Source organism: Dama dama, chromosome 12, assembly GCF_033118175.1.
Source record: "Dama dama isolate Ldn47 chromosome 12, ASM3311817v1, whole genome shotgun sequence".
NCBI classification, from domain to species: Eukaryota; Metazoa; Chordata; class Mammalia; order Artiodactyla; family Cervidae; genus Dama; species Dama dama.
Window position 1 is genome coordinate 26,421,234 of NC_083692.1, and position 17,118 is coordinate 26,438,351.

General features: G+C 38.8%; 1 protein-coding gene across 3 annotated transcripts; it reads right to left on the minus strand.

The window, feature by feature from the left end:
• Window positions 1-720: 720 nt before the first annotated feature.
• On the minus strand, window positions 721-16,107 carry CHURC1 (churchill domain containing 1). Of its 3 annotated transcripts, none has more exons than XM_061156875.1 (4): window positions 15,988-16,107; window positions 8,391-8,526; window positions 6,600-6,670; window positions 721-899 (listed from the first exon to the last, which is right to left on the minus strand). In XM_061156875.1, exons 1-4 carry the CDS (start codon window positions 16,105-16,107, stop codon window positions 807-809), a joined length of 420 nt encoding a protein of 139 aa, XP_061012858.1. In that variant the 3' UTR covers window positions 721-806. The 3 variants fall into 3 exon arrangements, with proteins under 3 accessions (XP_061012858.1, XP_061012859.1, XP_061012860.1); XM_061156876.1 differs by having other exon boundaries at window positions 6,600-6,673; window positions 15,988-16,103; XM_061156877.1 differs by lacking the exon at window positions 6,600-6,670 and having other exon boundaries at window positions 15,988-16,103.
• Window positions 16,108-17,118: the final 1,011 nt, after the last annotated feature.

Here is a 17,118-nt window from a genome sequence, read left to right on the forward strand (position 1 = left end):
ATACTCTACTCTTTGGAAGGAAGTCATGCAAACCCATAGTTAAGGAGTTAGGAGTATCTACATACATTATTTGAAATTTTCCCATGTGGGGGACTTAACTATTCCCTCCAATATATGTATTTATTCAGTCATTCACGTAGGGACTCATGAATATTTATTTTATAGTTTGGGTTATAATCCAATACTACTTTATTTTGTTGCTCAGATTGTTCCAGCCTTGGTCACTGGGAGGTTCTCTGGGGGGTTCTTCTGTCCCTTTGACATACTCCCAATCATTGTGATTTCCCTTTGAGCACTTCCTTTTTTTGTGGCTCAAGATGCTCCAAGCTCATCTTGTATATTTACTGCCCCAGTCCTAGATTCAGTCATTTCTCCAAGGAGTCCTAGATTCCTTTTGTTTGAACCAAGATCTGGGCACTAGATGTGCTTTCCATCCTAGTTATTTTTCAGCCACATAACAGCTAGCAAAGATGCCTCATCTGGCTGCACTAATATGTACTGGGAACTTCAGCAGAAGAGCTCAGCAATCTCCTAAATCACTTTTTTTTGTGGGGGCAGTGAGGCCTGCACTACATAGCTTGTGGGGTCTTAGTTTCCCAGCCAGGGACTGAATACTGGCCACAGCAGTGCAAGTGCCAAGTCCTAACAACTGGACTGCCAGGGAACTCTTTCTTTCAAAGAACAGGTGAGTCTAAGCAGCAAAAAAAAATATGCAAATAATTTCCATTATAAACTAAGACAAATCATCAGGCTTGCTGTATTGTAAACCAACACAACAGCGTTATTACAGAACGGCAGAAGGATCCTTAGAATAACAGAGTCATTTGTCGGGGGTCGTCCGGAAGAATACTGATAGTATCTTCGGCTTTACCACATAACAGACACAGCATGGTATATTCCTGGAACAAGAGAAAGTGCACAATTACCTTGAGGAACCAGCAGAAACAGCCTTCATAACTTTCTCTGGTAAACCTGTCCTCTGTAAATTGTCCTGGATATACTATCTGTACAGTAGATCAATTTCTTCAACTTTCTTCCTGTAAGTGAAGTCTTAGGTTTAGTCTGTGTATCCCACAACATTTTGTTTAAATTGAATACATACTGATGTTCTATGCTCTATTTACTATGTATACAAGAATGTCATCTTGGAAAGGCATGGCTATTTACTAAATTTAGAAAACACATATACTGGGCTTACTTAGTGCTGCTATTTAAAGTAATGAAACAATTTGAGTGTGCGCCCCTGAGGACAAATTTCTGTTGAGCTGTTCCTTTCTAGGATATTCAACACTAATATGCAACGGAAACAATTTTTAAAACAAAAAAGGGGAAAAAATTTCCAAACCCAAAAGGCTACTTTTATCTACTCCAGAAAAAATAATTATGTTAAACCCACTAGTATCTCATGTCTCCTATTTAGATAGCTAGTTTTCTAGAATTTGATCTTTTTAAAGAGTTTAATGTTTCCTGGGCTTAACAAATGTCCAGACTGGCGACAGAAGGTATTTTGTTTTAAGCAAAAATCCTTAGGTCAAAGTTCTGTTTTTATAGCTGTTCCTTTCTAGAATATATAATATGGTCATAAACTATAGAAACATATATCTTTCAAACCTTTTACTTTAAAACTTTTTATCTTCTTTAGGAAAACATGCATCTATACTAAGTCTATTAGTATTTCCACACCTGACATTGAGATTGCTGGCTGCCTGGAAATTGATCAGTCAAGGCAGTTTGAGTTTCATGGGTCTGAACAGTCACCAGAGTGGGTCACAGAGGTAAACAGTGACTACTGTACAAAGACTCAGAACCAGCAACTGCCTTTCCATTTCTTGCTAGAGAGTTCAGCAGGAGGACTTAGTTATAGCAGTAGAAAGACTGTTTCTTAAAAGACCACATTTAATTTTAAAGTCTACTCCACACAGAGTAGAAATAGAGGCCAGAGCTCAGCAAACAAACACGAGTCTCATGAATCAAAAATAGTTAAAATCCACTCTCTCCAAGGTTTTTACTGCTTTCAAATTCTGCTTTCACTCCCTAGACATTACTAGTAGAATGTCAACCTCTCACTGGAAATGAAGAAAAAAATAATAAAGTCAATATGGGAAAATGTGTGAAGCTAGACAACTATCTGAATTTTCAACCAACCTACCCAATGACAAGTTTTCATTAAGTGCATAAAGGCTCTGTAATATGCCAGGTACACTGGCAGACATGGGAAAAGGAGAGGACAAGGTCTGACCTTGCAAAATTTACAGTGCAACTTGACAGAAAGAAAAAACCTAACATATGGTATAATTTGGAAAAACTGTTAAATCAGTAAGACTGATTATACCTATAATCTTTAATTTATAGGCAGTCTGGAATCCAAATTTCATTCCAGGTCAATTATTTGGAATGCAGAAGCAGTTTCCCACAGAAGTAACATTACACAAAGCAGTTAGGTTCCCAGGGAAATCCAGGGAGTCTTTTAAATTTATACTGCACAAGTCCTATAGAATCTAACCACACAGAGAAGTGTTTCTGTGGGAAAATATGTCCAGAATTCTCACTTGGGATGCCAGGAACATATCTTCTCGTGCTGCCAGGAATATGGTGGGATCAGGACACTTTTCACCCAAATTGGCCAAGTTAGGAGAATCAGAATTCCTCTTAGTCATTCACAGAGATCTTCAAAGGCTCCACCTGGGCAAAGCCTGAGGGAAATGATCTGGAAGAAATGGTGGGATGGTGGAATCCCCTTTGGGCAAGATCTGATCCTGTGTTTTACGCTGAGGGTCCCATGGGCCTCTTCCCTCTATTGCTGCTGCTACTGCTAAGTTGCTTCAGTCATGACCAACTCTGTGTGACCCCCTAGATGAGAGCCCACCAGGCTCCCCTGTCCCTGGGATTATCCAGGCAAGAACACTGGAGTGGGTTGCCATTTCCTTTTCTGGGCTTCCCCTATGGCTCAGCTGGTAAAGAATACACCCGCAATGCAGGAGACCTAGGTTCGATCCCTGGGTTTGGAAGATCCCCTGGAGACAGGAAAGGCTACCCACTCCAGTATTCAATTCAAGGGCTGCAGAGTCGGACATGACTGAGTGACTTCCCTCTATTAGTACCTGCTAATTCTGACCCTTGGTCCTCTCCTTCCCTGGTCCATAGACAAAGAAAAAGCAGTCTCAGTTTCCCTCTTCTTTCCTGAGGCAAAAATATAGCCCTTTTAATGGATTTTAGGGTAATATAAAAAATACAGGATGCTTGTAATCACAACTTATTTTCCATTTAAACTCTGTACTTATGTCTCTACTCTCCCCTCAATACTTGCCATCAGAAAACCTTATTTTAACAACATTGTTTGTTAAAAATGAATCTGTTTAAAAACAGAATCTTTATCTTTTAGAGTTCATACTGAAATATTTACAGAAGTAGGAAACGTTTGGGATTTGCTTCAAAGTAATCCTGAGAGGTACAAATAAAGCAAACTGAAGCTGAGAACTGAAGATTAATACACTACTCTGCCTTTTTCTCTTTTGACCACACCCCGTGGCACACAGAACTTCCCTGACCAGGGAGTGTACCTGAGGCCCCTGCAGTGGAAGCATGGAGTCTTAACCACAGGACCTCTGGAAGTCCTAGTCTGCCTACTTCTGATTTAAATTTCTCATAAGACATTTCAAACAAAGCAAAATTTTACCAATGGTGGGAATCCCACCCTGAACCTGAACTACTATTGGAGTAAGATGGGGGCTGGAGTGGGGTGAGGCTGAGGAAAGTAAGTCACAGCAGCTGAGATGAGGAGTCCTTGGGGTTACCAGGCTGAGATGGAAGTGACCAATTGGCTAGTCACGAGTTGGGGGCTGCAACGGATACAAGAACAGTCCAAAAAAGGGCTGGATTACTAAGAAGCAGAAGGAGGCACAATTTAAGTACAGCTTAAAAGAGATAAGATTTAGTTAGCTTGAACATAGTGAAAGGGACAAGTTAAGTAAAGGAAAGAGCAGGAATACAGACAGCGATACGGAACAGGGCAAGCACACGGCGTGAGGAGCAGCAGAGCCGTGTCAGGAGATTAACTTGAGGGCGGTGTGCACAACTCCAGCACAGAGACTGCTGCAGTCCTCTAGGTTTGAGTGGGATGGTCCTTCACATGAAGCGTGACACTGAAGCCAAACAAAAGAGAGAGACAAAGGGAGGAAGGAGGGCAGACAGGACATCAGGGTTAGAGGAGGAGATCTGTAGGCTTCACCAGAGACTGAGTATACGTGTGCTCGGTATCTGAGAGAGTAAAGAGAAGGTTCCTAGACCAGAGGCCAAAGCTCAGGAGAAAAGATGTTAGGGAGAAATAGGAAAGGAAACCACAGAGAAAGCAAGGGAACTTTCAAAATGATTTAAAAAGAAAGAAAAAAGTCTAGCACTATGGACCCCAGAGGATAAAATGCTCCAAAAAGACAATGGTTAACAAAACCAGATTCAGAAAGATGTTAAGAGAGATGAGAAGGCAAGGTCACAGGATTTGGCTACATTATAGGGAATCTATGAGAGAATAATTTCAGTAAAGTGAAAATGAAATTTGAAAGTAAAGTGAAATTTGAAATTCGAAAGTAAAGTGAAAACCAATTTGTAGATTGTTAGGAGAAGCAAAAGGAAATAAAGGAAAATAGGGTAAAGAGCTATTCAAGTAAAGAAGCAAAAGGAAGGAGAGAGATGATCAGAGATGAATCGAAGAAGCAACTGAGTGAAACGAAAGGATTTTAATTTACTTTTAACAAATAGAGAAGAACTAAATATATTTAATGTAAAAATGCTTTAAATCTCATTGAGAAAAAGTTAGGAGGAGAGAAGGTAACATGAAATTCCTGAGGAAATGCGTTGTGGGGATAACAGAGAGGAACTAAAAATTTCTACAACAGGAGGGAAGGAGGAGAGACTAAAGCTGGGACAATGCTACAAATGGTGTGCAAAAGGAGAGCAGTGAGAAATGAGAGAAAGGGAGACTGCCAACCCAGTGAGAACCTTGGGATGGGAAGCTTGGACAGTATACAGGAGCTAAAGACAGCTATTCTAGACAAAGCCAAAGAGGTAGTCTGAAAGCATCATTTTAAGACAAATATGCTGATAGCAAAATAAAGAAGGGGGTGGCAGGGAGTGGATGTTGGGAAAGAGAGGACTGGAGGTAGAGTCCAGTTTAAGAGTTTTTTCCCAAGAGAATTCCACACTATCTAGGCATTGTGACTACAGCCATCTTCCCTTCCCTTCTTCCTTCCCCAAAGGAGCTTCTGGGACAGCTTTGAAAATGGCTGTGCTCAGTCATAATGGAAAATCTGCTAGGCTTTGGTCTCAGGGTGCTGACACACTATGGCTCAATTAGGGCATAAACAGGCAATCTCAAGATTCACTTAGGGACTCTAAAAACTTCACAGGAGCTTCAGGAACTGCTGGAAAATAATTATAAGCACACCTGTCCTTCCATGAATGGAGAGAGATGCTCCTTTAAGGCCTTGACATATTCACTCCCCTATTTGGTCACTACTCCTTCACTTGAGACCTTGATTTTGCCCAAAGAGACATCTATCATATAAGAATCTTTGAGGCATAATTTTTGGATGCTGGGGAGATGTGGTCAGGATGTTATTTAGATGGACCACAAGATATTAGACCAGATTCTGACAGGTGACTAAGTGCCTTCTTCCACATTGAAGTAAAAATGAAAGTGGTTCTCTTGCACTATTTTATAAGATTCTACTGTAGAAGATTTTTTCCCTAATCATAGTAGTACCAAAAAAAATTTTCCCTTGACAGTAAAAAGCTCTTACCTGATGTTTATATCCTATGAACATGTAGTTCACAGGAAGTAAGTAACTCAATCTTGAAAGCGGAGGCAGTGAGGGATGGACACAGATGAGTGTGTCCTTGGGCTTTCCAGTTTGTCTGTGGCTCTCCCCCACTGTCCAGCTTTTTTTCCTCACCGTTAGATCTGTGGATCTTCAGCAACTGCAGGCCTATACTAGCCTGTAGGATTTTGTAGAATTCTTCACATGCTCTCACAGTTGTATAAGGACTAATCTTTTAATAGATCCCTATTCTCTACCCTTACAGTGGTTCAGCTTCTCTCCTCCAACCATGATACACCTATTGTTTTACTTCTCAAATAATATTCAAATATCCTACCAAAATTGAGACCAGAGTTGCTGACTACAGTCCAAGGGAAACAAAGATAATCTCACTATCACGATTTCCATGCTCTATAAGAATGGTGGCAGTGGGCAGACCAACACTTAAAGCCAACAACTGTGCAATCAAATAACTGGGTAGAGAAAAAAGAGGCACAATGGTAACCTTACAAGAAGCCATAAGGTACTATTCTTTATAAGCAAAAATGACAGGACAGAGATATCATCTGTAAGGCATGCATTTTGCTTTGTGACTCTTGTGAAGACAGGTTTGAACAGATCCACCCACATCTAAAGTGTCTGTCTCAACTTACACAAGTGGAAGAGAGGGACAGTCTCCTCTAACATCTGTGAGCACTTCATTTACGAAGATTATACCTAGATTTGTCAAGGGTACTCTTCTTATCCCCCTTCCCCTCAATAACACACCCACATATATACATTTACCTGAAATTCATCCATGATACTGAATGTATACTCATGCCTGGCTATTACGTGATGACAATTCTTACAAAGATCTGCTGAAACAGAGAGAGACTTAAAAAATTAAATCTTAGATGGTGTCTGAAGACAGTAAAATTTCTATTCTTAGCATGGTGTTGCTTTAAAAGAATCTTAACTCTGTCAAATTTAACACAAAAGAAACCCATTGTAATGTCCACCTTGATTAAAAAAAATACAGACTCTATTACACAGCACCACTATATAATTAAGGGCCTGAACTCAGAGACTTAATGTGCAATTACCATTAGAAGCTAAGGTAATCAATTAGCAGATATGTGTATTTTTTAAATCAGCTGGACCTACCTAATTATATAGGAGCTTTTATTCTCAGGAATGATAGAAACTGTGCTACTACCCAAACATAAACAAAAAGCTAACACAAGACATTAAAGTGAATTTAGCAGTAACAAGACTCTAGTAAAAACAGTATTATAATAACTATTATATATTGAGTGCTTATTGTGTGCCAGATACTGTTTTAAACATTTTTTATCTGTTTATTCACTTAATCTTCTCAAAAACCCAACAAGGTAGATACTATTCTTATCATCTTTGTGAAGTGAAGTGAAGTGAAGTTAAAGTTGCTCAGTCGTGTCCGACTCTTTGCGACCCCATGGACTATACATAGAATTCTCCAGGCCAGAATACTGAGGTGGGTGGCCATTCCCTTTTCCAGGGGATCTTCCCAACCCAGGGATCGGGTCTCCCACATTACAGGTGGATTCCCTACCAGCTGAGCCATCAGGGAAGCCTTTTGTAAGGATAAGGAAAGAAAGGCACACTGTGTGTAAGTAACTAGGAAGACAACGCAGAGTTAGGAAGTGTTGCAACCAGAATTCAAACCAGGCTTTCTCGCTCCAGAGCCCTTGCTTTTGACCACTCTCCTCTATCTAGAAAAATAAAAACTAAATATGCTAAAAGAAAGAAGATTCTTCTAATGTGGAACATTTTTCTATTTTCTGACTCTATTCTAAAGGCTTAGTGTCTTTTATACCCTTCTTTAAAAATGTCATTATTAACACATTTATTTCATATAGCCAGAACATGCCAAAAAATCAGGAGACAATCAAAAAGGAAATGTGAATAGTTAAATCAGCTGCCACAATATCTGAGTACTAAAGTGCACATGAACATAAATTTACTCAGAGATTCTTAGTGCCAACCTCAGAACTGATTTTTTTATTATACATAGTTATTTATTTCATTTCCCAGTATAAAGGATGAAGAACAGCACATGAAGATGGCATCCATCCTGACAGCAGCAAAAGAAATGATAGACTGACAGGAACAAAAGACACAAAAGCTATAAAAGCAGAAATAAGACTTAAAAAAACAGTTTCTCAGAGCCATTTAGTCTAGGGACAAACAGCCCTAAACACTTAAGAGCTGCTGAAGTACATCATTGCATCATACTATAGTAGATGAGAAGGTGAAAATTCACATGGATGACCCTAAGTTTAAAAAAAGTCCCTGTATCTTGTTTCAGAAGACAGTCTTTAAAGATAAACAAAAGAAAACTGGTGCTTAAATTATAAGCTTCAGCTATCTGCAAGTAATTTATGTGGAATATATGATGTTGCTAGATACATGAGATGTTACCTATATTCTCCTCTTAAAAAACTAGTATTATGTGGTACAGTGTGATAGTAATATAGACCTCATAATACTTTGCACAGTCTAATTCCCAAAAGATGACCTCTACTAACAGACTTAGATGTTAAACAGTCTACTTACGATCATAGGTAACTATTTCTTCTCCATCTTCCTCTTTCAAAGATTTGTTTGTGATCAGCATAAAATCTCGCTTACTGCACACTGCACAGCCTGTAAAGTTCAGCAAGAAAGATCCATTTTCCAGGCAGATGTTACCCTAAAATAAGAAAAATAGGGATTTAATTTTCTTTTTGGGGGGAGACTTAATTTTCTTATATTTCAAAATCCTTGGAGAAAATGATTAATAGACTTAAAGTCTCTAAAGTCAAAAAACATGACCACAATTTACTTGCTTGAAGTTTATGCCAAGTAATTTTTGAAATTACTAGCTTTCCTCTAAAAGTATCATTCATAGTAAATAAACCTGAGGCAGTGTTAGAGCTGTAAGTCTCTGAAGTCTGCAACTGTGTTTAAGAGAGAAGACTAAACACAATTGGATATTTAGAAACAACTTAATGAAGTCTTAATATAACACATGAAAAGGAAAAGTTAGAAAATCTAATAGCCAACACCACTAAATGAGGTATCATAAAACTAGAATGAAAATTTAATCAAAATGGAAACTCTGAGCCAATAATAAAAATGACCTTATGCAATGTGATGCTCAGTTGACTGTTGAAAAAGCATTTTCTCACCTTAAAAATATCAGAAAATAAATAGAGAGAAATAAACTTTCAGCTCTTATAGATATCAGTCCTTAGGATATATGTGATTCAGGCAGAGAAGGTAATTTCTGCAATTCATCAGACTGACATCGTGACATTTAAGAGAGAAAGAAACTGTAAATAACATATGTTCCTGGCTCAAATGGGGTCTTTGCTGAAGCCTTACTAGTAATTGTTCAGAACTTAATCCATAAGCAACCTAGCTAGCCTTATTTATTTTATACTGAGGTACAGTTAGCTCCAGGTGTGCAGCACAGCGATTCAGTTATACATACACATGTATCTATTCTTTTTCAAGTTCTTTTCCTAATTAGATGATTGTTGTTGTTCAGTTGCTAAGTCATGTCCAATTCTCTGTGACCCCGTTGACTATAGCATGCCAGGCTTCCCCTTCCTTCACAATCTCCCGGAGTTTGCTCAAACTCATGACCATTAAGTCGGTGATGCTATTCACCCATCTCATCCTCTGTTGCCTGCTTCTCCTCCTGCCCTTAATCTTTCCCAGCATCAGGGTCTTTTCCAATGAGTTGTCTCTTTGCATCAGGTGGCCAAAGTATTGGACCTTTAGCTTCAGTATCAGTCCTTCCAATGAATATTCAGGGTTGATTTCCTTGAGGATTGACTGGTTTGATCTCCTTGCTGTCCAAGGGACTCTCTAGAGTTTTTTCCAGCACAATTCAAAAGCATAAATTCTTTAGCACTCAGCCTTCTTTTACAGTCCAACTCTCACATCCATACCTGACTACTGGAAAAAAAACAGTTTTGACTATACAGACCTTTGTTGGCAAAGTAATGTCTCTGCTTTTTAATATGCTGTCTGGGTTTGTCATAGCTTTTCTTCCAAGGAGCAAGCATCCTTTAATTTCGTGGCTACAGTCACTGTCCACAGTAATTTTGGAGTCCAAGAAAATAAAATCTGCCTCTATTTCAACTTTTCCCCCAACTATTTGCCATGAAGTAACAGGACCAGATGCCATGATCTTAGGTTTTTTAAGGTTGAGTTTTAAGTCAGTTTTTTTTCACTCTCTTTCACCTTCATCAAGAGGCTCTTTAGTTCCTCTTCACCTTCTACCATCAGAGTGGAATCATGTGCATACCTGAGGTTGTTGACATTTCTCCTGGCAATCTTGATTCCAGCTTGTTGTTTACCCAGCCTGGCATTTCACATGATGTACTCTGCATAAAAATTAAATAAGCAGGGTGACAATATACGGCCTTGATGCACTCATTTCCCAATTATGAACCAGTCCACTGCTCTATGTCCGGTTCTAACTATTGCTTCTTGACCTTCATACAGGTTTCTCAGGAGGCAGGTCAGGTGGTCTGGTATTCCCATCTCTTTCAGAATTTTCCACAGTTTGCTGTGATCTGCACAGTCAAAGGCCTTAGTGTAGTCAATGAAATAGATGTTTTTCTAGAATTCCCTTGCTTTTTCTACAATCCAACAAAAATTGGCAATTTGATCTCTGGTTCCTCTGCCTTTTCTAAATCCAGCTTATATATCTGGAAGTTCTTGGTTTATGTACTGTTGAAGCCTAGCTTGAAGGATTTTGAGCATTACCTTGCTAGCATGTGAAACAAGGGCAATTCAATGGTAGTCTGAACATTCCTTGGCATTGCCTTTCTGAGACTGGAATAACTGACCAGACCAGAATAAACTGACCTTTTCCAGTCCTGTGGCCATTGTTGAGTTTTCCAAATGTTCTGGCATATTGAGTGCAGCACTTTAACAGCATTATCTTTTAAGATTTTAAATAGATCGGCTAGAATTAATAAACTTTGACAAAAAGCCTATTAAGGTCTGAACTGGTACTGCCTTGAATCCAGAAAAGTTGACTGTCAAAGACTCCAAGATATTAAGGAATTTTTTAAAAAACTCTTAAAAGAATAAAGATCTAAATACCATGTTCAAATAAATTATTAACAGCACTCTGAGCAGAAGTGCACACATAAACACAGGCACTTTATACAATATGGTCTAAACTCTGTAATCTGACCATATAAGCAGGCCAAATGTAAACTCTAAATACTGAAGGAAGAGAAGAGATACATATGTACCTGTTGTGAGGTAAGGAAATAAATTCTTGAAATGGCAAAATGTAAGTAAAGTACCTAAGAAACTGATGGGGCTTTCTCTAAGGGCCCTGATCATTTGAAAGTGAGGGTAACCTTCATCAGTGAGGCATGATTATTTTATTAGATGAAGCAAGATTATTAATGTCCAAATTTGGGAAAGAAAATTAAAGAATACAGTATTCAGAGACGTGTTTGAGGTTTTCACAGCAGGAGGAAAGAGAAGAATAAAATCTAAATCAACTTCGCAGTAATAATAGTAAGCTATAACAGTTTCAAGAAGACAGGAAAAAAGTCAAAAGTTAACAATCTTTAGAAAATGTGATTCAGCCAAATCCTGGTTGAAGATCTGTAAAGGTATATAAATACGCAGGAAGAAATGGTTAAATACTATGATTGATAATTAGTATGAAAGTATACTATGATAAAATCTTACAAATTTGAGAAATTTGCAAAGATATTGACAAGGATTGGGCCAGTTTGTTTCTTTCAAAAAACTATCATTTTAGATGGTGTAACTTATCAGTGTATATGTTTTGACAAGGAGTACTTAAATCTGGAAAATAGTTTTTAAAGAACCAAATTTTAATTTTGCTGATTTTCTCTATTTTCTATCTCCTACTTCATTCACTGCCACTCTAATCTGTATCATTTCTTGTGCTTGCTTTGGGTTCAGTCTGCTCTTGCTTTTTCACTGTCTTAAAATGGAAAGTTAAGTTACTGATTCCAGATTGTTTTTATTTTTTTTTCCAGATTGTTTTTAAAATATTTATTTATTTGACTGTTCCAGGTCTTAGCTGTGGCATGTAGAATCTAGTCCCCTGACCATGGTTCAAACCCGACACCCCTGCGCTGGGAGCAAGGAGTCTTAGCCGCTGGACCACCAGGACAGTCCCCTGTGTTTTGTTTTGTTTTTAATATAGACATTTTAAAATGCAGAACATCATTTTAAAGCATCCATTTCCATACAACTGCTTTACAAATTGTATATCAGACTCCACATTTAATTAAATATGGTTTGATGCTAAACAACAATTTGGGCTTCCCAGGTGGTACAGTGGTAAAGAATCTGCCTGCCAGTACAGGAGATGACACGAGTTCGAGCCCTGGGTCAGGGAAAATTCCCTGGAGTAAACTATGGCAACCCACTCCAGTATTCTTGCCTGGAGAAACCCAAGGACAGAGGAGCCTAGCAGGCTATACTCCATAGGGTCGCCAGGAGTCAGACATGACTGAGCAAATATGGACATGCACACAACAATCCAAGTACATAAACTTTCATAGTTTAATTTTAAAGTATATAAAACATAATTTCTAATTTAAACATGTAACTAATTTACACTGATTACTTCCCTCTGATTAATCTAAATTTATGCTCTATTTCTGTATTGCTGCTACATTACTAAGAATGTTAAAGCTGCAACTTGAACTATATGAAGTATAGATTTCATTTCTAGTTTGATATAGGAATGTTTTATTACAATTTTGTGCCTAAACAGTTATTTTAGAAAATGCAGTAGAGTTCTAGTTCTAACTGGTTTGCTAAATGCTTTTCTAAATGGAAAAAAGTAATCTGGTTCATAGTTGAGTAAAAAAAGTTGAGTTCAAAAAATTAGTATGGTTCATTTCCAATTTGATTCAAGTCTGAGTTCAAGTTCTTGGTGTAATATTACAAACAAGAGGGCCAGAGCTCTGTAAGAAATCTACTAGGCTGTGAAAAACATTTACCACCAAAGTCCAGACATTTTAGAAAACCAAGTGAAATGAAAGTCCCTCAGTTGTGTCCGACTCTTTGTGACCCCATGGACTATACAGTCCATGGAATTCTCCAGGCCAGAATACCGAAGTGGTTAGCTTTTCCCTTCTCTAGGGGATCTTCCCAACCTAGGAATCAAACCCAGGTCTCCTGCATTGCAGGCGGATTCTTTACCAGCTGAGCCGCAAGGGAAGCCCAAAGATAAATAATTAAATATTTATTACCTACTCATTCGGCATTTAGACCTATCCAACATGTTAACCCATTATTTTTCTCTGCCGAATTTAATAAGTGGTCTATACTTGCTACTACCACCTTAGTACCTTTACCTTTGCCAGGTTCAAGCAGAATGGCTTCTGCTCTTACTGTCCTTAAAAATATCTCATGACTTCAAAAAATCCCAGAGTTGGAGGGATCCCTGAGACTTCAAGACATCATTTAGTCTCTACTGAATGAAAGGAAGAGTTCAATTTCTCTAAGGTTACCCATTCCATTAAAAAAAAAAAAAAAAAAAATCTGTTAGAAAGTTCTTTATTCTGATTTAAAGCCTATAGCCCCCTAACATCCATCCACTAATTATTTCTGAATCTGCCTTCTGGAATTTCAAATAAAAGTCCAATTCTTCTTCATGACAGTTTTTAATCATTTTAAAACAGAATAAAAATCAGAGAAAACTGCTTCAGGCACTTTCCTGGTTTTCCAATCACCTCAAAGCTTTACTTTTATTTTCTTCCTATACTTTTATTTTCTTCTTCCTATACTTTTATTTTCACATTCAAAATTAATTTAATCCTTGAAGCTCTTTTATTTCTTCCTATACTTTTATTTTCACTTTCTAAGTTAATTTAATCCTTGAAACTCAGTTCTCAGTACTGGCTGATTCTCTACATTCTTTTCCTAAGTGAACAAATTCTTCCTGACTCCTTTATTTGGTTGAGTCATCTGTTTGAGTCTCTTACCCAAACTGTCTTCCTATATTTTTACCCTATTCCTGGAATGTTACAGTTTCAACATCAGATGAAACATGATTTTAAAAAAAAAAAAAGCAATCTGATCATTTGCTCCCCCAATTTTGGTTCTCTTTCCCATATGGCTCAAACTTCTGTAATACTTTCAAACTTCCCAGCTGCCTAGATAGAAAACTCTTGAGATTATGAATGCTCTTCCCTTCTTCCCTCCTACATTAAATTGGTTTAGCCCTGTTAATTCTTTCTTTGATATGAAGTCTTCATCATCTCATACCTATACTACAGCTGCCATTTGGTTTCCCCAAAGGCTCTGTAGGGCTGTCCTTTTACATTTTCTCCCATCCCATCACCTCAACATACAACCATTCGATCCACTTTCCTATATAGCAGATTTCAGAGTCATTTCCTTATTTTTTTTTTGGATGGCTGCCCAAAGCCTAAAGTGTATAGTCTAAACTTCAATATAATTTTTGTCTTTTGATGAGCTCAACTCTTAAAAATCCAACCATATATATATATATATATATTTTTTTTTTTTTTTCCTTCCCGCCCTGGCCTCACCTCAGCATATGGGATCTTAGTTCCCGGACCAGGGATTGAACCTGTTTCCCCTGCAGTGGAAGCCTGGAGGCAGGGAATTACCCAATTTAATATATGATATTATCCACAGCAAACATCTTCCTCATGGTGCTTATAATGTGCAGTTTTCAGTACTGGATTCACAAAAATCTCTCTTTAAACTTAAAAAAAAAGTATGAAATAGACCACAATACAGAAAAGTATGTGAAATGTAAAGGTATGGCATAAGGCCTCTACTTATTAAATGTTAGTAGGACTGCAGTCGCGATAACCAAAAATATCTCCCGCTCTTGTCAAATGTCCCTCCGGAGGCAAAACTGCTCCCAGTTGAAAGCCACTGCTCCATTCACTCATGGCGTTCCATTCTATGACCACACCACATTTTTCCAGCCTGGCAACCCACTCCAGTATACTTGCCTGGAGAATCCCATGGACAGAGGAGCCTGGCAGGCTATAGTCCACGGGGTCGCAAGAGTCACAGGACTTAGCGGCTAAACCACCACCAACACCACAAACAATGCTGTTATGAACATTCTTATACCAGTCTCCAGGAACATGCATTTATTTCTCTAGAATCGGAACCACCAGGTCATTCAGCATACATCTTTTTTTTTTTTTTTAATAGTGCTAGACCTTTATTTTCAAAGAGGTTATATCATAGGAGTGTTCATGATGTGTTATAAAACCCTCCCAAAAGACTAAGTATTACTCAAATTATTAAGAGACAGAAACAACTACATCTCCCAGCCTATATGAGAATCCTTGTTATTTCCCCCAGCCTTCAGTTCCTCCTTTCCTTTTCCACCCCAGTCACAACTATCCTTTAAGTCTGAAGTGAATTCCACCTTTCTTTGGGGAGAACACCACTATTTCCTATTGCTCTCCCCTTTCTCTACACCTGAATAGCATTTAGGTACTAGTCAGTTTTTGCTAGTCACGTGACCCTGTAAATGTACACTCTTCGACGGTTCGCAAGTTACACGCATACAAATGTTCAGTAAGTATACATTGAACGAAATGAGAACAAGCTTCGCAATCTCCTGAACTTGAAAGGAACAGCGATTTCAAAGAAAGTTAACAGCAAGGAAGCCAGAATTCCAGTCTTGCCTTTCATACTAACTAGAAAGTGAACTTTGGCAAGAGATTTCCCACCTCCAGGCATTAATTTCATCAGCAAAATTGGGTTCTACAGATGACTTCAGAGGTCCCTTCTAGCGCTAGAATTTGGGAAGAGCACTGAATGCCATCAAATCAAGCTTGAGGATAAGACCAGGGTAGGGGTGGGGGCTTCCTCTGTTCTCGGCTAAGTTGGTGGTGGCGGTAGGGTTTTTTTTTTTTCCCTCCCCTGGAGCTCAAGAGAAACGAAGCTACGGCTGCTCCCAGTCTCCAGGGTGGAGATATGCAGGAAACGACGGCTGCAGGCCGTACCCCTATCAGGTGCTAAATACAGCTACCGGGTCACTGGATGGGGTGCAGCGGCGGAGGCCGCCCCACGCCAGACCTCCCAGGGGTACGAGAAGCCTCAGGGGCGGCCATGGGCCAAGGGAGCGGGCAGTTCTCGGCGCCCACTCGCTCACCCGGTTGGGATATTCCTTCTCCACACAGTCCACACACATCGCGACGCCGTTAACAGCGAAGATCCTTCGGGACTTCCGGGAATACGAAACCTCGCGAGAGTTCAAAGAAGGTCGCCGCATGCGCCCAGAGTACTAGATCCTGGAGTATTTGGTCTCAGGAACCAATTCCAAGTCTCCGCCCCTTAGCAACGGTTGTTAGGGCAGAGTCTGGTCTCTCAGACAACAACTGAGAGCCAAGGGGACTTGGAAACCTTCCTAATAGAGCGGAAGGGACCATGGACCTTGTGGCGGGAAGGGGAAAGGGATCTTGGACCAAGCAAAATTCTAATAGGTGCCTTCCTGAGGCTAGGCTGACAGAAAGGCAAGTCACAATAATCACGAGAGGGAATTGTTTCTCACTTCCTCGACTTACTCCATATACATAAAGCTGAAATTATAATTTGGATACATTTTTATACCATTTCATAAGGCAGTGAGAGTGATAGTTCAGATCTTGGCATGTGATAAGCAATAAATGAAGTGTTTGGGAAGAGCCACTTATATATAGCTCTGCAGAGAATCTCTTAAAAAGGACACAAAGTGTTAATAAGAAATGACCATCCCAGAACCCTCTGTAGGAAACCAAGGAAATGAGTGGTTAAAGGTCTTATCTAGGATAACAAAGTTACTCTGCCAACCAAGATAGGATTTGGTTCCTAGCCTGGGCTCTGCACCTTTTTAATACAATAGCCAGTAGCCACATGTGGCTATAAAAGCACTTTTAATATGACAAATTTGAACTGAAATGTGTTGTAAGTACATCCTGCACACTAGCTTTAGAAGACTTAGTATGGAAAAAAATGTGAAATGTTTCATAAGTAATTTTTACATTGATTACATGTTGAAATAATGGGGCTAAATAAAAAATTATTAAAATGAATTTCACCTGTTTTTTAAATCTGGCTACTGTCAAATTGAAAATTACACCTGTAACTTGCATTATATTTCTACTACTTGGGGCTGGCCTACGCAGTTCTCTCTTGATCCATTTTTAAATGTGTCATCTGTTTTTAAAGCCTAATGCTGACAATTTTACTAACTACTGTATATTATTCAGTTCTATAGACATTTGTTGAATGCCTTCACTATGCA